Genomic DNA, 22,702 nt, shown 5'->3' with positions numbered 1-22,702 from the left:
ATTTATTGGAATATGGGCTACAACTTAACACAGGGATTTTACAAAATTTTAGTTCAGTTATTAAAGATGATTTTTTTCATTTGTATTGAAAATTCACAACATTTTTTTGCAATTTTTTATTTATATATTCAAAAATATACAGTTTTTTGGAAAAAGGCTGTGTTAAATTATGCAGAAGGTACTGTGTAACATTTACTGAAAGTTTGAAACAAATATGTTTGGAAGATCCTTAGAAAACATGTAATTAGTATGAGAAAATAAAAGTTTTAGGAATCGAGCGACAAAGATTGGATTAACTTTTTAGTGCATTCCAGGTCCATAGGATGGATTATCTTCATCCTCTGCAAACTCCTCCTCCAGCTTCCTCTTGTTCCTCCTCCTGTTTACTCTTGCTTGTTTTTCTAGACTCTTTAAAGCCCTGTCTGCAGCCCGAAGGCGTTCCTTGTCTAAAGCAAGCATCGCTCGTACCATGTTAGAATGTTATTATTTACAGTAATAACACATACCTTTGGCTTTCCAACATTTCTCCTTTTCTTAAAAGCCTTCAGAGGATTTCTAATAACTTTACTTTAACTCATTATTATACTTCAACAAAACAGAGACTCAAGAAACAGAATTAATTACGAATATTTTCGACATAACGACAGAGTAAATAAACATGAAACAATCGACAATCACACCAGCGATATATATTGAACCATCACAGGTTAGCCACAACACATACTTTATCTCAATTCACTAAAGTGTACCTGATGAACACGGACGTTAATAATAACACCATTTGACAGCAGTTTAACATCGCCACAGTGGGTCACGCCCATGTAGAACACATTTCAAAAAAAATTTAAAAATAGTTGTAGTCTTCGGAATTGAATAAATTATATATCTATTAAAAGGTAATAGTCTGCAGATTCAGAAAACGCAAAAAAGTAAAAATTGAACTTTTCATGATTTTGAGCCTTTCCGGAGCCCCTTAAGTATCTGGTTGTGACTATTCGAGATCTCAAATGGAATGATCAGATTACACAAATAACGGGTAAGGCGAAATCTAGATTGCGGTTTATTGGTAGAATCCTGAAGCGATGCAGTCCTTCAACAAAGGAAATTACTTAAAATACTCCAGTTCGTCCAGTCTTAGAGTATTTTTCGTCTGTATGGGACCCTTACCAATTGGTTCTGATTTGAGAGATTGAGAAGGTTCAAAGAAGAGTGGCAAGACTCATGACTGGTACATTTAGCCATCATGAGAGTGTTACAAATCTCATAGGAAGTTTGAAGTGGGACACACTTGCAGATAGACGAGGCACTAAACAGAAGGGGCTGCTCACTACATCCTTGGCAAAGATCGGATTTTGGGATTTAGAGCATATATTATTACCACCAACTTTCAAATCGCGCAATGATCACCATTTAAAGATGAGGGAAATTAGAGCTCATACCGAGGCATTTAGACAGTTGTTCTTCCCTCGTGCGGTCCGCGAGTGGAACGGGGCGGGGGGAGGGGGTGGGAATATGACGTAGGTGTGAATAGTGCCCTCTCCCACACCACACACCACTTGGTGGCTAGCGGAGTATATATGTAGTTGTAGATTCTGTTGATACCCCAGTGTCCATCATGAACTGTCTTCAAAATTTTCTCCTTGAACATTTTTCGTGTGATAACCCTTGTGAATTCTGTCTGGTGCTGATGGGAGTCCTCTTATTAAAATGTGGCTGCAAAATTTTTTTGTCCTTTGGCAAATAGCCTGCCCATTCATTTTTCACATAACGCGCTATCTTTTTTTGTTGCTGCATCTTGGCTTGTGGCTTCTCAAATTTTACTATGCTCGACTAGAAATTAATTGATCTGTTGTTAATATCTTCATCAAGTTGCAAGCCTGATTTTTTCAGACAGATCGAATTTTTCATCCGGACCAGCAGGAAGCCTTGGTAAGTGTCAGTGTTGCAGTGTTTTTCTGTGGGCCTATATCCTGTTAATGTGATAGCCCATCTTTGTAGTCTCAGAACAGTCATTAGTGTCAGTTATTTCTTTGGATGGAATATTGAAACCAGAGGCTTGTGATGTGTGATCAGTTTCAACCTTCTTACATGAAATTGTTGGTGAAATTTTTGACCCCATAAATTATGAATAGTGCTTCTTTCTCAATCTGTCTGTATATCTAGCTTGATGTTCATTTGAAGTCCTGGAAGGGAAGGAGACTTTCTGATCCCAATGAATAGTTGTTAGACAGCACTGCTCTGATTCTATATGAAGATGCATCTGTGGCTAATGCTACAGTTTGAATTGGATAAAAGTGCACCAATTTGGTTTCCTCGATAATTCCCTTCTTGAGCTTCAAAAACAATGTTTCTTCTTGCTTGTGCCATTTGAACTGGGGGGGGGGGGGTATTTTTGACGTTGATTCAGTGATTTCATCAAATCTCTTGATAAATTTACTGCAGTTTTCAACGAAAGATTCTAGTTCCTGGATGTTCTGTGGATGAAATCTGTCAGTAATGTAGCCACGGTATTCTACTTTCTTTTTGAAGAATTTTTATTTATTTCTGTTGTATTTGAGGTCACTTCCTTCCAGTCATGTGAAAATTATGTTCAAATTCTTCATGTACTCATCCATATTTGTGGCAGTTACTGTTATATTGTCCAAGCAATTGGGACATGCAGATAGAATACTAGTGATTTGTTCCACAAATCGCTGGTATATTACAAGCGCACTTATTATGACAAATGGTACCCTCTGGTATTCAGTCCTAGTGGAGTATTGACAGTAGTCATCTTCTTGGATTCTTTGTGCAGCTCCAGCTGGAGATATGCATCTGATAAATCTAGTTTTGTAAAACATTTGTCATTTCTGATGTTTTAAAAGCGAACCTCAGACCTTGGTCTTGTGATACTGATCTATTTACAGTTGTGGATTTACAACCTCTCTGAAGTCTCCTCAGATTCTTAATGATCCATTTCACATTGGTACAGTAACAATTGGTGTAGTCCATTAAGTGGTCTTCACTTGCATCCAGATTTCTTCTTTGCTCAGTCTTTCAATTTCTTCTTTAACTTCTTCCGTCATAGCAAATGGTTCTGGTCTGTGCTTGGAAAAGTTTGGTGTGGCTCCTGTTGTCAGTTTCGGAAGTACTTTGTAAGTTTTCTAGGTGCCTAAGCTAGGCTTGGAAAGAGATTCATGATCCTGGCATAATTTCTTCTTTGCTTCTTTAAAGCTATTTTGATCCATCATGTTTGCAGCCTCTGATGTCTTTTCACTAATATGTAAATTGAAGGCATTGCAACAGTTTGTGCCACAGAGATTGGCTGTTTTTCGAGTTAGCAATCATTAATGGAAACATTTTGGTTGTTCCATTGTATTGGACCACTGCATCATGTTTCCCTTTGAGTTACTCAGGGCTGCATTGAATAGTTTCAATGCTGAATTTGAACTGAATTATTCTGGTGACACAGTAATTTGTAAGCATCAAGATTTCTTAGTGAGCAAGTTGCACCAGTATCCAACAGGAATTTCATTGTGCAGCCACTGATTTCCAGTGGTTTATAGATTTTTCTAGCATATTCACTGCTGCTGATTTCTTAAACCAACGCAACTTCATATGCTTCTTGGCAGTGAAAGGATTTTTATTTTGCCACATGCAGATGGTGAATATGTGGCCAGTTTTGTTGCATCTGTAGAACACTTCATTTCTGAATCTGCATTCATTCTATCAGTGGTTTAGTCTACATTTTGTGCAAGACTTGTATTTTTAGGGCTCTTTTTAATTAGCTCCTTAAATGTGGTCCTTCCAGTTTGTAGCGGCTGATAATTTGAAAATCTTCGTGTGACTCTTCTGTATTTTCACTTTGTTTTTGCGATTCATTGAGTACCTTCATACACTCAGCAGTCTTTAAAACTTCATCAAGTAAATCGGCCATTTGTTCTGAATATGTCTGTCTAGGTTTTTCCTTCCTGAGGAATTTGTAAGGGCCACCAACACCTGTGTTTTTGCTTTAAAATGGACAGATAGTTGCTTAACCAGCTCAGAATATTTTTCGCTGCTGGTGTCCTGTCAAGAGATTGAATGTGTCAGTGCCAGTCCCTGAGACAGGAAATATGCCCATTCTTGGTTGTCATCTGTTACCAGGTGTGCCTCCAAATGTTGATAAAGGCAGCAAAAGTACATGCCCCAATGTTTCTTTCTTTTGTCAAATGCGGGGAATACTGACACATTTGATTTTTGATCCAGTGATATAGCACTCCGTTGTGGTAGCAGTTTTAATAGATTGCGTTGTTCTTTTGATGCTTCCTGTTTCTGTTCCTTGAACTGCCATTGTTGGATCATCTTGATACTACTAGTTCTCTCATTGAGATTCTGGATTGTTTTTACGATTCTTTGAATTCTCATTGCCGGATGATATATGGCTAGTGTGCAACTTGTAATTGTTGAAGCAGTCTGTATAGAAATGCACAATTTTATTAACACAAAATGCAAAGCAATAGCTGTATAATAATATTGTAACATATATGACCATGGCACAAATAACAAAAAATCAAATACAAAACTGAAAGTTACGATTTTTCATTCTTGAAAAGTAAATCTCTATTTCTTCTAAAATGTCTGTCTAGTCTACTTATTTCTGTTACATGTAAAACATTTAACTGTTCTTCAATAGGGAGCATTTTTTAAGTGGCGTTTTGAATGATCTACATGTTTGCCCTGTGTATTTCATATCACACTTGGGACATGAAACTTCATAAACTTATGAAGAGACAGAAGTCAACAGGCTATTTGTCAACAATTAAACTTGTGAGTGTTCTACGTTGGTAATTTATATTGTATTGGTGTTTTAATGTTACTTACCGTATTATTTTGAAACATTTTCGGTTTTGTCAGACGTATTGTCTACATATTTCATGGTGGTAAACTATTTTCTTCTGCGATGTTTGTGAATTGTTTTTCTTTTTTGTAATTTTGTTATATATGAATCTATTTTCAGATTACATTCATTGTTGTGACCAATCTGTCACTGAAGGCTGTCTTCCTTAGTTGTACCTCATTGCTCGAAAGGAAGGCGAATAATCCTGTGAATGCTGAAATAGAAACAAGTATGTTTATGTCATATAAGGTGATAAGATTCAGTTTTTCCAAAGTCACCTTCATTGACATGACATATCCACATGACACTGTGAATGGCAGGCAACTACTGATTAAACTGTAAAATCTGAGGTGGGACCACCACTTGACGTGGCTGCTGAGCACATTCCTCCATAACAAAAAATTGTCCTGGTCCCAGATTCCACCAGATAATTTCTGTATGTTGTTGATAGCTCAAGGTTTGTGCTTCCTGGGACAGAAAAGAAATTTAGGTAGATTCTGGATGTATTCTGCATTTATTATTAGCTTAACCACTTGAAGCTAAAGTCCTGCAAGATAAAAGTCTGTGCTTTCCATATAACAGAGACACAGGAAAGGACTCCATGTGACGCAGCAAGGTGAACAACTAAAGTACTGTAGACACCCCAAAATTTAGTTGACCATAGATCTCACTAGGATATTCAAGCAGTACTGTATTAACACAAAAGTTCCATGAACAGCACTGTTGGGCCTCCCAAAAGCAGGGCATTGTGTGTTGATAGACAGCTACTGCGAATTACTGTTTTGGTATTGTCTGAGTCTGTTGTATAAGTTACTACAGCATGGTCCGTCTCTGCATGTGCGAAGGTGAACACTACAGTAAATGAGTCGATGCACATTGTGGTGGAATGCTTGAAGGTAACTCTGCAGAAGCTCAAACTGCTTATTGGAATTGCACTCTCATGCATGGAGGAGAGGGGGTGTTTTAGGTCACTATATTTCAGCTAGTGGAGACATTCTGCTGTTGCTACAGTTCCAAAAAACTAGTATAATCACACTGTCAGTTAAAGAAACTTTTCATTCCACACCATTTTGGAGAATCACATTTAATGAATACATTCTCTTTATGGTTGCTGCAATTGATGGAGGTGATTTTGAAAGTACCATCTCATGATCTGATAAAATGCTCAAAAAATTTTAAAGGTGCATGTCTCTGTGTATGCTAGATTGTTACAGCCTACAAATCATGGCTTCGTGTCTGTGTCTTTCCCATCCAAATGAAAACACAATAAGTTGATGTTTGAAGGCTAAACAGTTTGCTAATGACATACATGTGTTTTTGGAGTTCAGTGGAAATGTGTTCTGTTGTGTTCCGATGGAGAACAAGTAGGAAGCCAGCCAAAACATTGGCTAAAGATGATTTACTTGACTGGAGAACTGTGTAAGTTTTCATCAGAAACATCAATTATAATGAAGTAGAATAACACGTGCTTCATGGTGGAGAAACATTAAAAAATCAATCCATTCACAGTCGCCCTGTGGCTATGTTCCAACATGCTTTTTTATCTTCGCTTAAAGTCATAACTGGGCAACAAGGAATGAATTTCTTTTGGATGAAGAGTTGCTGCAGGTTTAGTATAATGGCCCAACTGAGTGAAGACATGGAGTGAGAAAAAGTAATTTCTATTGAAGCAAAAAGTTAAATGTAAAATATTTTTAAGTAAAGTAATGAAGGAAAATTTCCAGAGCTTTGCGAGTAGACTTTATATGACCACTGAGTTAATAAAACCTTTGGCTTGCCTTTCATTATTGTAATGCCAACTCTCTTAACGACTTTGTTTGTAGGTGGGTTGCTGTGGTAAGTCTTCCATACTGGAAAAAGTCCTGATTACTCTCTTAAATCTGTCATCTGAAAATGCAGTTTAACACACAACATAACAGTTAATTGGAGTGAGTAATCACAAGACTGGTGAGAGCATCTGTATCCATCCTTTGTACGTAGCTCAGAGGCAGTGCAAAGATTAAGAGAGCTTGTACTGCACACATGAAATACGTAGCAGACAATTCACTGTCCACATCACTCCCATCCACCTGCCCCAAGTGTCAACAATATTCAGTGTTGGATAGTATGTGGCATTCAAAACAAGTTGTTATTGTTCACTTTCAGGCAGCAGCAGTGGAAGATTACATGTATCCAGTGTCCTCACAGAATTACTTGTTGGTGACATCTCAGTGTTAACTGGTGTGAAGGCTGATGTGAGTCCGTTGATGGATATTGTGGCAGAAGATCCAGTGGTGCATAAGATGTTGATCAAAGTCCAAGGCTCCAATAATAACTTTTGATGAGTCTGTAAAGAACTCTTCCAGTAGTTGAAGTGTCTGATCATGCACTAATTGAGCCATTGTTGCACTGAGATCTTCTTTGAAGAAGTCCTGACAGAACAATAGGTAGGCTGTCAGTCCAATGCTCTGTCGCATGGAATATGAGCAAGGCCTTAAATTGCTGATGAAGCCATTTGATGAGACAGTTCATGGTGAAGTGATAGGCAAGGTCCAAATATGGCTTACACTGAGCAGCACTGAGAGTACTTTAAAGATGCAACTCAAATTGCTGGCCCTGATTAGAAGTGACATGAACAGGAAATATGAAGTGCGGGATTCACTCACGGAATAAGGTCGTTGTTACATTAGCAGTCATTGTGTCTTCCATAGGATGGATTTCAGGTCAACAAGAGAAAATGTCAGTCACTGCCAGGCATTGTTGGTACCCTTCTGATGGTGACAAAGGTCAAATGATTTCTTTGTGGTCATAATCAAAGCACCTACTCAGTAGGGTGATAGGGGTGATAGTACTAAGTGGAGTTGTTACACGCTAAGTTAATTTGTTGTGCTCTCAAGCATTGCACTGATAAACAAATGCCATACAATCTTCAATGTTTAGCCAAAGAAATACATTCGGTATCAGTTGCACAGTAGCCCATACTCCCAGCTGAGGGGGACAGTGAAGAGATGAAATTGCTTTTTTGTGAAAATGTGCCATAATGGTCATGTTTGTGGTGTTGATAAGTTACAGTATAGAGCTGTGTTTGAGCTCGGTATTTGGAGGTGTTGTGTTTAAGGAAGAGGATGAGCTAACATGTAGTCTCTACAATAACAGCTCTAAATTTTTTATGAAACGAGTAGATGTTCTCCCTGGTGGACAAATACCTGTTTCTGCTACAAAAGGATTGTTGTCAGTCCATGTGTGGAGTGCCATATTTGTATAGGTGTAACTTTGTTAGTGTTCAGCTACTATGAAGGCAGTTGTGATGTCAATCGATGGATACGTCTCAACTATTTCGTCATCAGTTAGATCGAGACACCTATATCACCATTGCAAACTGTGAGTATTTTCTGTGCATCTGCAGGTATGTGAAACAGCCATATATTCTGCAGAAAATTGTTGTAATTTGCGTTGCCTGCTGGTTTCCAAAAACAACAAAGGAGTTCAGGTGGTCACAGTGGCACAAAGTTCTTCAGTGCGGAGCAATTTTTCAACTCGCTTAGCTTCTGATTGCGACAAGTGCGTGCTTGAGAGTAGTTTGTTCTTCAGTGCTTGATGGTAAAGCTAGGGTGTCTTATATTTCTGTAGCCATTTGCTCATTATGTCTAGCCACCACATAACTGTATTTAGTTTTATCCATTGTGATGTGGGCCTAGACAGATTCGCTCTCGAGTTGCGCAAACCACAGTTCTGGATTATATGACAAGCAGAGCTGGTTTTTTACTGCAATCACACTAAACATCCAGTTTCCCACTGGAATGTCAGAGCTTACAGGATTCTGTATGTTTGTTATGGCAGATGTTGATTATGTGACACAGTTGGTCACTAGTAATTCTACACGAGATGGTTGATGCAAAAACATTCATAGAGTGCATTTTGTCATTCTGGCATGCAACTCAATTTTTCCAGCATACAATGTGACCATTCCGGTGCGTGATTCGGCAACTGTGTCACCAAACGTTGTGTGGAAATACAGTTCTTTAAGCACACAATATAACAGTTAATTACACCGAGTAACTGTAAACTGCTAGGAATATGTATATGTGTCCTTTGTTTTTAATTCAGACAATGCAAACACACTTGAAATATGTATCAGATGATTCACTGTTCATATTAATGCCCACACATTCTTGAAGTACACATCGTTCAATTAAACAATGGAAAATCCAGGATGGAATGTAACAATATTATGAAAAGGATAGGTGTGGTTTCAGTTGGCAGAAACTGCAGTCTTGCGACTTTTTGACAGTGGCTTTGTTGACCGAAAGCTTATTTTGTGCTAGTCAGTTTGTTGTGCCTGTCTGCAACTCGGCATCTCCACTATTGGTGAGTAGCAACTATCCTTTTCATAGCATTGTTCAGTTATTTTTAAACTTTCCTCAGGTCTGTTTAGAACATGTAACTACTGTCTTTACCTGCTTGCCTATGAAATTACAGCCAGAATTAAGTTCAGAAACTTAGGGGGCTTATTTTCACTTCTTTGCCATTGTGTATTGCTTAAATGTGGGAATGTGTAGGTTGCCTCATAACATCTCGACTGCAGGAAAGGGAAGGAATAGCTGAAAATTACTTCAGCATGTTTAAAGCATGAGAAGTGCAGTAATTTAGGATGAATGAAAGAATTAAGGAAATACAACATGAAGGGATAGTAAAAATGTGAAAGCAATTGGAGTTCTCCTGGTGGATACATTGCAAGGACTGGATTCACATGAAATTCTGACAGTTTTGGGATTACATCAAAATTGGATTGGTGTGTCAACATGCAAATGTCCAACTAGAAACCCAACCATTTGTAATTGAAACCTCTGTCATATAATTTTCTCTGTCAGTCTCTTCCCTCTAGCAGTACTTTGTGTAAGTCAGTGCAAAGTTGCAAAAATTTAGATTTCATGGTGAGGTGTTTCAGGTTGTCGGAATAAAAGAGCCAATAAGATTGTGTAGTAAAACATGGTTGTTTTGATTCTAAGCTTGTAGTTTATGTAAAGTTCCCGATTTTCCAGCCAGAAGTGTTCATAAGGACAGTATCGCTGATGGAAGTGAGTCACCAAAATGGTTAAGCTCAGTCAGGTTACTTCCTTTTTCTTCACTTAACAATATTCCGAAACAAGGCCCCGGGAGTAGACAACATTCCATTAGAACTACTGATAGCCTTGGGAGAGCCAGTCCTGACAAAGCTCTACCATCTGGTGAGCAAGATGTATGAGACAGGCGAAATACCCTCAGACTTCAAGAAGAATATAATAATTCCAATCCCAAAGAAAGCAGATGTTGACAGATGTGAAAATTACCGAACTATCAGTTTAATAAGTCACGGCTACAAAATACTAACACACATTCTTTACAGACGAATGGAAAAACTAGTAGAAGCCGACCTTGGGGAAGGTGGCAGGGGTAAAATATAGGGAGCGAAAGGCTATTTACAATTTGTGTAGAAACCAAATGGCAGTTATAAGAGTTGAGGGGCATGAAAGGGAAGCAGTGGTTGGGAAGGGAGTGAGACAGGGTTGTAGCCTCTCCCGATGTTATTCAATCTGTATATTGAGCAAACAGTGAAGGAAACAAAGAAAAATTCGGAGTAGGTATTAAAATCCATGGAGAAGAAATAAAAACTTTGAGGTTCGCCGATGACATTGTAATTCTGTCAGAGACAGCAAAGGACTTGGAAGAGCAGTTGAACGGAATGGATAGTGTCTTGAAAGGAGGATATAAGATGAACATCAAAAAAGCAAAATGAGGATAATGGAATGTAATCGAATGAAGTCGGGTGATGTTGAGGGTATTAGATTAGGAAATGAGACACTTAAAGTAGTAAAGGAGTTTTGTTATTTCGGGAGCAAAATAACTGATGATGGTCGAAGGAGAGAGGATATAAAATGTAGACTGGCAATGGGAAGGAATGCGTTTCTGAAGAAGAGAAATTTGTTAACATCGAGTATAGATTTAAGTGTCAGGAAGTCATTATTGAAAGTATTTGTATGGAGTGCATGGAAGTGAAACATGGACGATAAATAGTTTAGACAAGAAGAGAATAGAAGCTTTCGAAATGTGGTGCTACAGAAGAGTGCTGAAGATTAGATGGGTAGATCACATAACTAATCAGAAAGTGTCGAATAGGATTGGGGAGAAGAGAAGCTTGTGGCACAACTTGACTAGAAGAAGGGATCGGTTGGTAGGACATGTTCTGAGGCATCAAGGGATCACCAGTTTAGTATTGGAGGGCAGTGTGGAGGGTAAAAATTGCAGAGGGACACAAAGAGATGAATACACCGAGCAGATTCTGAAGGATGTAGGTTGTAGTAGGTACTGGGAGATGAAGAAGCTTGCACAGGATAGAGTAGCATGGAGAGCTGCATCAAACCAGTCTCAGGACTGAAGACAACAACAACAACAACAACAATATTTTTAAAGATTTTTGTGGGAGGGGTTCATCCTGTTTTTAAAGGTATCATCTCTTGTTAATTTGTATGCACATCACTCAGAGGCATGATAATAGAGATGCCAACAAATGAACTGCTTATGGCTAAATAAGTATTGTAAATTTATTTATATATTTGCTCCTTTTTCACCCCTTACCACTTCATATAGTAAGAAACTCACCCCATTGACGTAAAACTTTTCAGTGCCTGTTGCATGCAAATGTTTGGACAGCTACTCCTTACATATGGTTTTCAATGTCTTCTCTTGCTTTCAGCAAATTAGTTTCATGTTCTTCGACATATCAAATAGACACTGTGATTCATAAGTATTCTCCCTTCATTACACAAGATGTGCTACATCTAATTTTTCTTCAAATGTGTTATCTTTCAGCATTGTAGCCATCTTCAAAGTTCTAGCATACATGCTGTAATCAGTGGAATTAGCCAGTAAGTCAGTGTAAAAGTACTACAAAGCAAATGCAGTCATTTGAATACTGAACATTGTAACATTCCCCATTCTTAAACATGCTGTGAGAATAAAGTAATAAAATTCAGACTTTCCTGATTAGTGATTTCATGTTCTTCAGGGTGTAAACGAAACATATTTACAGTTTGCGTTAATAATTGTTGGATCGGTTAATGTCGCATTGATTATTTGTACTTACATAGTGTAATCTGTTGTCGAGCATTGTTGTCCTACATCTCTGATTGAAGTAAAAGAAGCAAAGTCATATGTTGTGAATGGCTGGAAATCCCCAAAGGGCAGCTGCAGCCACCTAATTGGAAAGGTTTTCTCTATCTTTTGCACCCATAGGCATCCTTCCTGTACAAAGTATGAGAGCTGTGTAAATGTATCTCCCAATGTAGATGACTGTTTAACGTCCCCATCTGATGGACAGAGAACTAGCAACAGCGTCGCAGACCCTCGCTTCATGAGACACTGCAGAGGGGTTTGAAATTGTATCCAAGACATTTGGTGCAAAACCGGGTGATCAATGAATTCACACCACCACCCCTCCTGTCCCCTCTACCATAAAGGTAAAGAGGAAAATGTCAACAGTGCAAGGCATACCTGGACAGTAACCCATCTGAGTACTGGCCATGCTCAATGGTGCTCAACTTAGATGATCCGACGGGAGTCAGTGTATCCACCTTGGCATAGTATTTGTCTCTGAAGTAAATAGCCATAGTTCTTGCTGTAAGAATATGCCGGTATGTAACTCGCAGTTCGTTGATGGTAATTTTTAAAATGATAAGTCAAACTCCATTAAATATATTACTCATTCATTGTATTCAATTCACACTTGAGCTGCTCCTCAACAGAACCTTGTACTCCATTTGGAAACATTAAAATCACAAATTAGTTGCGAAAACCTCAGTACATAAACTACTAACATAATAAAACTACCATTCACAATCTTCCAAAAAGTAACTGCCACGCCAACATAGCTGCAGTCTCATATATAACATTATAACAATGTCAGCAGGCTGAGGCATTATTAGACACATCATTTTAATTAACATAAAATTACAAATTACGTATAAAATTATTTAAGCAGAACGTAACTCTCATCTGGAAACAAACATAATTGTTATGATTGGTTACGTGTAATAGACTCGGTTCCAATTATTACAGTGAGTATTTTTAGAGTTAATTTTACAGTATGTTAATTTTGAACATTTAAATTATGGCTTCACTTGACTACACTCATGGTAATTTGTTACAAAAATCCCTATTATTTTATACAAATTGTACAGCTCAAAATCATACTGAAAACTACAAATGTGATATGTTCAGATGCAAACAGTTGTCCACATAAAGTAATTTCTATATAGTGCATTAAGTATCACCAATAATATTTAGTGTAACTTGAAAATAAAAATGAATATGAAACTTTAGTGTGTCATGTTGTTTACTTTTATCTTGTACTACAATTTTAGGTCTAATATTTCTTGTAAGTGTTCCCATTCTCCTCAACAGGTTCAAAATGTAATTTCCAAATTTGAAGAGCTGGATGTCCTGAAAGACAATAACTGGACAGAACCCAAAAAACAACACTCATCTCCACTGAAGAAGAAAAAAGGTGTAACCAAAATATCTAAAACAAAACAAGTAGCTTCAAAGTCATCTGTTCGAGATCACATTGCAGGTTTGAAAATGTGTGAAGCATCACCTGATGATTGCTTACCTCCCCTTTTTTTAATGTTATAGGATGAATACTTTTGTGCTGGTATCAGTTACTACTAGTCTCTAATCATGGTAGCAGCTAACCTCATGACTGTTCCTATTTCAGACTTTTAGTGGCTATATTTTATGCAAATCGAACATTCAGAGAATAGTATTTTGATAGTTACATGTTTTTACATCAATAAACAAATTATAGGCACAATTTTCATACTCTCTTTATGAATGTTGCTAAACATAACGTACACTTGGTCAATTTATAAGTATTGTTGTTCAGGGACAAATTATGAAAATAATGCTTACATGCTAAGTTTCCACAGACTATAACTACACAACACAGTAGATTTACCACCAGCTATAATAATAAATGCAAGGGTATGGTATTTGTTGATATAGTAACACGTTTCTCAGTATTACAGTATTGCATTCATAAAGGTTGTTTGTTTCTTTATTATTATTATTATGTGTTTCAGGAATTTATTCCTATTTTCAAATGCTATATGTATGTGTGTGTGTGTGTGTGTGTGTGTGTGTGTGTGTGTGTGTGTGTGTGTGTGTTTTCTTCTCTTGTCCTCCTGTCCCTTTTTATGGTTTTTCTGCACTCAGAAGAAAAAATAATCTTAGAATTATTATTTTACTCAACGAAGCTGTGGGAGTGATGGTTTGCTGTTAAGTGAACATACATACGCTGAAGTAGGCAGTATAGTAGATACCCTAGTAATTCAATTTTCTGACATTGACATCTAAAACTATTAATGGAATGACACAATTTCAGAGACTTCACTGGTCCAATACAGACATGATTTTATCTATATAGACTAAAGCAGTGAGTGCAAATTTGTACGAAGGTCAGGGATCGTACCTGGGTCTCCTACTTACTAGGTAGCTGCATTAGCTACTAAGCCATCTTAGCAGAATTTTATGTATACTGAGGTGGCAATGAGACTTTCGATCAAGGAGGGAGGTGTGTCAGAGTAAGCGGTGCAGTTCTGTGAACCGCTCTGCCAAGGTGGCTTAGTGGCTAACGCACCTGCCTAGTAACCAGGAAACCTGAGTTCGATTCCTGGCATTGGTACAATTTTCATTCACTACTTCAGTCTGTACACACAAAAATTTTGAAATTATCATGTATGTTCTGATTTCTCAATTAAAGTAAAACAATAAGACTAGTACAAGAGAAGCAGATCCCACGCACATCCGGGTCCAGCCCGTGACAGAATGACCTGCCTTTGGCCGAAAATCACAAAGTTTCTGTAATTGCTTGTTGACTGAGATTCCCTGTCTCATTGCTATATTCTGTTTTTCTGTTCTTTCCTGTAGTAACATTACTAAATAATTCTTGTCCATTGTGGACCTATTGGAACACAGGAACTGTTGAAATTGAAATTATGATGAATTAGCTACAACCAGTTGCTTTTCTAGACTTTTATTTTTCTTTTATGACACTTCAAAACGCCTGGCATCCCATATTCAGATGTTTTAATTTATTGCATTGGTTCTTTATTAAAGGTGTTGCAGAATTTTGCAACAGAAATTTTGAAGACAACTATTGCGAAACATCGTAAGTAAAGAAACTGTTCACGATGAATGAATAAATGTAAACATTTGAAGATGGGATGAACATAAAATGAATGTACTTTCAAAAATGCATGTTTTGAGACATAATTTGTTAGTGTGGTGTGTCAGAAAAGGGGTGCCATTCGCATTGATGCGTTACCGCATCAACATCAGAATCACAAACACAGGAATTATGGCTTTACGCACTAGGAGCGGTACTGTAGTGTAATGTAACAAGGCAGCCTGCAAGCTTAAGTATGTATGTGTGTTAGGCCCATGAGTCACCAAATGTTGCCCACGCTTGGCATATACAATACTTTCTTCTGTATTAATGATGCAGCTGATCTCTTGAGTGTGTTTTGTACAAAGTTTCATTTCTGTTGTGTTTGAATGATTTTGCAATATTGGTGTGAAGTTCAAATTTCTGGTTGCCCTCTGAATTAGATAGAGGTCTCTCTCTTCCTGACACAAAATATTTTAATCGCAAGTGTTGACGGTCCTTGGTTATGCTTGTGTTTAATTTTACCTTCATTTGCCTTAGGGGAAATCAGGATATGTGGCTGTGAAAGTATAATTAAAGTTAAAGGTTTCAACTATGATACCTGTTTTATAATCCCCCCGCACCCCCCCCCCCCCCCTCTCTCTCTCTCTCTCTCTCTCTCTCTCTCTCTCTCTCTCTCTCCATCCTTTCAGAAATTTAAAGTGGTGACTTGACGTCACTGTTATATTCTCTCTTTAAATTTTTCATGTAGATTGCTTGACTTGTATTATTGACTATTAATCCAGCATGGTCAGATGCGGCCTATACTCCTTCCCTGTTTGCAAAAAATGTAAAACTGGTCATAAACATGTGTGCCTTGATTCACTATTTTCTTGACGCATAACTGACATAACAACCTCCAGTTCTGCATGCATTATGTTTTGCCAGCAGGAAGCAGGTAGACTGATATTACAATGTATAAACAAAGATGACAGAATTCCTCAGAAAATGGTTTTGAATGTTGATTTTTCAAATGACATGTGTTTTAGCAGTGATAAATGAGAGTAAAATGTAACTAAGTGTAATAATGGTTTGAATTTGAGTTTGACCATAATTTAAGGAGAAACAGAAATGTATCAGATATTATTGAGGATCTCCCATGAAGTAAGTTTGACTATGACATAACAGATAACGATAACTTGAGAAGTCTGGTAAAAAAGCAAGAAAAAATGTTTCATAACCAATTCACATTACTCCTCAACATAGTCATCTTGTAGGGATATAAACTTAGTTTGGGAACCCTCCAGGTTTTTCATCCCATTAGAAAAACAGGTTCTGTCAAGCTCTGCATGATAATCTGATTGCTAATATCACCACATCATTTGACGAAAATTTGCTCCCAGCAAACCAAAGTTTAAAGTTAGGGAACAAGAAGAAGTCATTTTGGATTGAATAAGGTGGATGAGGAACTAGTTAAAAGCCCAATTCATGCTATTTCACCGTTGTTACCCCTAATGTGTGGGATGATGCATTATCTTGGTGAAGGAGCACTTTTTTTGCAAGCCAATCTTGATCTTATATCAGGCAATAAAATTCAAAACAATTCAACAATGAACCAGAATAGAGCCCAGTTGTTGTCCTTTTTCGAAGTAATCTATGTGGATTATTCCTTGGGAATCCCAAAAAACAGTTGCCATCACCTTAACAGCTCATAAATGCTCTTCGCCTTCTTTGATGCACTTTCACCAGCCTTTGTCCATTGTTTTGAGTGCCATTTTGACTTTGATATGTAATGATTGATCCATGTTTAATGAACAGCCACGAATAAGTACAAAAGGTCTTGCAGATCATGATTAAACATCACCAGACATTGTTTTGGATATGCAGTTGGTAGACTGTGAGCAATTGCAGCACCCACCTCACACACAGCTTCTTCATAGCCAATTCTCCATGCAGGATATTATGTGCTCTCTCTGTTAAGAAGAGTACAGTCTCAGTAATCTCTCAAATTTTTACTCAGCGGTCTTGCATTACCATATCGTGTATTTGTTCAATGGTTTTCTTTCTGCTGACCTCAGCTGGACAGTCGGAGCATGCTTCATCACTGGTGCTTGTCCAACCACGTTCAAATTAATCAGTCCAAAAGTAAATGGTCTTCAGTGATGGTGAAGAGTGTGTGAACTTCATCCAATTCTTTTTTGATTTATGTGGCTGTCGAACCCTTCAAATGGAGATGTTTAATAAAAGGATGAAACTTGGTTTTCTCCATTTTCAATTGCTGTCGACACGCTGACCAATTCATACGGCTATTAATGAACTGTACATTGTTGAAATTCTTTATACTTCCTTTGGTTAATCAAGCTTACCAACCATAAAGGGACAACAAAAAACATTCTATTCTTCCATGGAAATTTGTCAGACCTTTCAAACCTCCGTCACATGAATGGATATAGGAACAATATTAATGAGAGAGAGAGAGAGAGAGAGAGAGAATTTCAAAATAGGTGGCAGAATGAAATCAGGCCACCATACTCACCCAGTCTGTGTCCACTTTCGTGGTCAAGGTTTTGTGGTTCAGTTGTTCTTCTGTGACCTCTACTTCATAAAAAGCTTCAGTATTGTGTTTTTTCACTTTTTGCCAACTCCATAGTTTATTTTCAAACTGTTTTGTGTAAAATGTACTCGTAGATCTGCAGGACATCATTCAATAGTTTTTTGTCTCTTCATTTCAGCATTGCTTATTTATTGGTATGTACTTGATCATCGCAAATGCTACTTCTCCATATGTAATTTAATATTGGAAATTTGTACCTATGAAATTGTTAATATTCAGTTGATCTGGTTTGATGTTCAGTTGAGTGTTTGTGCAAAAAATTTCTGTTTCAGCTTTAAGGCGTGCAAAGGCTGCTATGCAGTGCAGTGAACCAAAAGATCCAAACATTGCCAGTTTCATCCCTGCCGACCCTGCTTCGAAAGTGGAAAAACAGTCGAACCAAAGAGGTGTTGTATTAGTTCATTTCATTGATTTCTATTATAAGTTCTCTCCTTTGCCTCTTGATGAAATAAATACAAGAAATCATCAGATTTACAGCAATACTTAAAGCTCAAATTATTTTTTTTTTCCACCATTGACAAAATTACGAGATATGAATGGTCTAAAAATAATTTTCTTTGGTTCAGTAAAGAGAACTAAAACTAACGCAACATGAAGAGAAAAGATTTACCCTACAAAATAAAATCCCCGAGGACAAAATGCAGATTTAATACAAATTCCAAAAATGAGATTGTAAATCAGGGTGTATATGACCCGGGAGATCCGGGAAAAACACAGGGATTTTTTCATCCGGGAGAAAACCGGAAAAATCCCAGGATATTTTTAGAATTCCGGGAATTTTTCATTGTTTTAGTTTTCAGTTAAATTTTTGTAATTTTGACTGGTAGGAACCGGTACTCTAACGAAGGATATTACTGTATCCCATTACTTCAGAATAATACTACAGCAATAATATGTAAACGAGAGAAAAAAACAAAAATAACTTAAATTACAAAGGAAACGCGCCATATACGACGACGATACACAATGCTCGTGCAGGCATCTGCCAATTGAAAAGGTGTCAAAGGCTTTAGGAAGACTTCATAACAACAAATTTCCTCGAATGAGCATGAAGTCAAAACTGTTTACATTCTATTTGTTTTAGCAGCTATGTGCATGCGCAATTGATTCATGTTTAGTAGTAGATTCTCCCGCTTCTGGCTACAGGAATGTGGCTGTTGGCTGTGCAAGCAGTCGCAGCAAGCAGATAGATGCTACCGGGAAAAGGGAGCGCCAAATTCATATTCTTGAGGAAAAAAACTTGTTTCACAAAGCGCCTAGCATCCAGCGCATGTTTGTCTATCGATTATTCATATGATTTTAAAAAGCTTCCCTGCTGGTTTTTGAACACATTTTAAGTTGATTTCTGAATGAATCATAAGTTGTCTTTTGAATAGTGTACATGATGTGTCTGTCAGGAGAATACTCGTCACATCTAGAAAGGGGATGGGGCTACACGAGATGAGGGAGTAAAGCCGAATGGATGAATGCCAGTCGCTGTATGATCATGTGGTTGATTGAGTTTGCGAATGATCAGTGTTGTTATAATTACTAGCGAAATCCATAGATTCAGACTACCAGAATGGAAATAAATGACTGACAGGAATAACAGGTGAGGAAGATTACGTATTATGTTCTTGGTGTATCCAAGAAAATGAAATTATGACAGAAAATTTTTGGCGGGACCGCTGCACTAGTAAGGACCAGTAGTACAGTCCCCGGCCAGCAGCCGCTTAAGTTCTATTCTGGAAGTAATGCAGAAAACGTGTTGTTCGAATACGTAATAACGCCTAACCGGAAAGTAATCGCGGGATAGCTAAACCTGTGATTCTGGCAGGGTTAGTGAAGTTAATCAACAAACAAATTTTGACAATGGCAGGAAAAGCTACAGAATTGGTGATGGCAAGATTGATTGTTAAAACGAGGAAGGAGAAGAAACGGGGACAGCACACAAATTATGGAAGAATAAGACGATTCCAAATTTATGTAAAAATTTCGTAATACTACTTTTCAATCTCATGCTTGAGAAGCTGGTGCGTATGAATGGAAATGTGAAACTATTCCTTAACATACAGCTTTTTGCTTGCAGCAGGCCTAATAGGCATTTGATATTGGTACTTAGTGGATTACATTCTGTCGTGTTATAAAAGTGGCCATTTGTGCCAAAACAGTCTCGTTTATTTGTTGTGTTACAAAATTGCTGCCGTATTAGAAAGGCCTATTTTGTTTTATCTAGCAGACAGTGACAGAATAGACGTAATCAGATCGAGAAACCACACCAGTCTTGGGTATTATTTGTATTAACAGCTTTTTCAGTATTAGATAACGACATTTCGATTTTTCATGTAGCAAAACGGTTGACGAACTTTGATGAGGTAATAGATTCTTTCTCAGAAAGGAATAAAGCTGCAGCAAGATTAGAGAGAGAAAATGCTAGGAGCCAAGGTTTGAAGAAATGTGTAATTTCTTGCTTATCTCTTGTCAGTATTGGTTTTATATATCCTACATTTAATTTTATGTCACACAAAAGAGCAAGTTATTAACTAATAGGCAATAAAGCGTTCAGATTTTCTGAAGAGTTCTTATTCTGTCGATTACAAATAATCCCATCTGCTATTAATTGCGAGTTTTATTATTATTATTATTATTATTATTATTATTATTATAAAAAGAAAAAAAAAAAAAAAGATGGGCAGGCTGTCAACAAACCGGCCGACTGGGAGCAGGAGAGGCACCGCCAGACATTTCAGTTTCCACTCTCCTGAATATAGTTTGGATGTGCGGTAGAAAAATGCTTTATGAAGAGGCGTGGCACTGCACTTTGGCATACTTAAGACCAAATAATATGTCTTACATTTCCTCGAATACATATGTTTTATGTTTCAGACTTTTCCTAAAGATGTGCGCTACAAGATGAAGATACTTTGAGAATTCGAATTTTTTAGTATTGGCCCAGTTTGCAAATGTCGTACATCCGGGGCTGAAGTGCAGAGCAGCCTGAGTTATAATGGGTAGATTCTACGTGAACCGTGTTTACATTTAGTGATTTTGCTGTTCCTCTTCGTTTACTGCCACGTCAAATGAAAACAAAAGGGATATATGTGGCCAGGGACTATCAAGTGAATTAAAACACATTCACATAATTACGGAAGGGTAAAATATGTCATTACTTTCAGATTTTATTTTATTTCCACCCTTCTGACAGTCTAATCGGCTTGCGGAACAATAAAGTTGTTTTTGTCTGTTTGCTAAAGAAATTTGACTTTGGTTAACCTTTTCCGCAGAGGCAGTCAATGTATTTGAAACAAAAAGTTTATTTTCACAGTGCTGGCTAGTTTCAACTGTTCGCTGCATTTCAAGTGCACGTTTTCCTTTTCTAGAACGTATGGCATTATGCCATAACAAAGAACCAAACATGATATAATACAGTGTTGGTGGTCCAAGAAAATTTACATCCCAAAAACCACACTGAAATGCTTAATATCAGGTCGAGGTCTACTTCATTGGGAATCTGGACATACGAATGTGCATTTTAAATGTGCAAATTTTAATATGGTTCATGAAATTCTGATGCTCTTGGAGTATCCTCTGATGTCTTGTTTCTTTTATGACATAATGTATGATCTTTCAATGTTTTACACGTAAGTACATATGGGCTTCCTACGTCTTGATAGCTACCCAAGCGCGGTATATTAATTTAAACTATTAACTTTCCCTGTTTGTGTGTTCGTGCTACTTAACAGTGATGTTGCTGTTGGCTGACGACATCACGTGTCTTAAACTCTGAACATCCGTTGCCATCACGTGACCTGAGCTACGAACGGCTTACAAAAGCGCATCGAAATCTCGATTTCAATGATTCGGAAAGTAACATGCAGTGTTTGATGGAATTCCAATGTATATTTTGTAATATGAAAATACGCAGCTTACATGTTGCTGCACATCAAAGATTTTTTCAAAACGTGTCTTTTTCCCTGAGTTTCGTTTTCTAAAGTGCTGGGAAATAGTATGCCCGTGTATAAAACTGTAACCATTCAAAGGACTGATAAGGGAAAATATACTGTTACCCAGGAGAAAGTGTGTTTTTAACTGGAAAAAAATCCAGGAATTTTTTTCCTTGTCCACGTATACACCCTGTAAATCAAAAGTAGTAATTACTTTAAAATCAGATACCTTATAAATGGTTGATAACATTTGTGATTGCTGACACACAAACCTCGAGATTTCAGACACTCAGATCGGTACCAAACATTGTATGTCATTAGAGTATCAACCAAAATGCCAATTTAGTTCATGCTGTGTGCTGTCGTCCAGTAGAACTTGCATAATTGATAATTAAAAGTAACACTAGCACTATGGGGCATAGGAAAAGTGTATCTGTGACAGGTGATAGGAAAATCCCGCATAGATGAGTTGGTAGAGCATCAGATCACCATAACAAAGTTTCGTATTTGAACACAGGACTTCAGTACAATGATCTGTCACTCTACCAACTCACCTACACAAGATCTTCATATCAGTTGCTCACAGATACGCTTTTGCTATGCACTGTAGTTGTTACTTTTAATTACTGTTTAAACATATTCTAGTGTGCGACAGCTCACAGCATGAATTAAACTGGTGTTTTGGTCGATACTGTATTGACATACGATGTTTGGTACTGATCTGAGTGTCTGACATCTGGAGGTTTTGATGTGAGTATGTACCACATTTTTGTTAAGTGTAGAATTCATTCTTTAGGGACAGAATTTTACCCATGTTGTGAAGAGAGGTGGGAGGGTGCGGGGCAGGCACTCGGGTGAGCTCATGACAGCTCTTTTGTGAGTAAGTCATAGTGAGCATGGGCCCCCAAACTGCTGTAGTACTTACTTCCTTCCTTGTACTGCAATCCTCCACCTCAGACTATCCTTGCTTCTCCTGTTTTCCTTTTTGTGGTGACATTCTCTTATGTTGACCAGGCTATGTCTCTAGGTTCTTACGAGGCTTTTACACCTTTATCCATGTACTCTACATCAGTTTTTTGGGTGAAGTAGTTTTTGGTTCACTTTTTGGTTTGACCTCCACTGCCAGAAATGTTTTCTGCTGTGTGGAC

The 22,702-nt window shown here is 37.6% G+C and overlaps 1 protein-coding gene across 1 annotated transcript in view; it reads left to right on the top strand.

Moving 5' to 3' along the window:
• LOC126175390 (disks large-associated protein 5-like) overlaps window positions 1-22,702 on the top strand; it is a 179,766-nt gene that overhangs the window by 82,218 nt on the left and 74,846 nt on the right. Inside the window, exons 6-7 of the mRNA XM_049922172.1 lie at window positions 13,277-13,445; window positions 17,904-18,017. Of these exons, the coding sequence (XP_049778129.1) occupies window positions 13,277-13,445; window positions 17,904-18,017 (283 nt within the window). The remainder of the gene's footprint in view (window positions 1-13,276; window positions 13,446-17,903; window positions 18,018-22,702) is intronic.

Source organism: Schistocerca cancellata, chromosome 3 (assembly GCF_023864275.1).
Source record: "Schistocerca cancellata isolate TAMUIC-IGC-003103 chromosome 3, iqSchCanc2.1, whole genome shotgun sequence".
NCBI classification, from domain to species: domain Eukaryota; kingdom Metazoa; phylum Arthropoda; class Insecta; order Orthoptera; family Acrididae; genus Schistocerca; species Schistocerca cancellata.
Note: the sequence above shows the minus strand (reverse complement) of the source record. Positions and strands in the feature narration are given on the sequence as shown.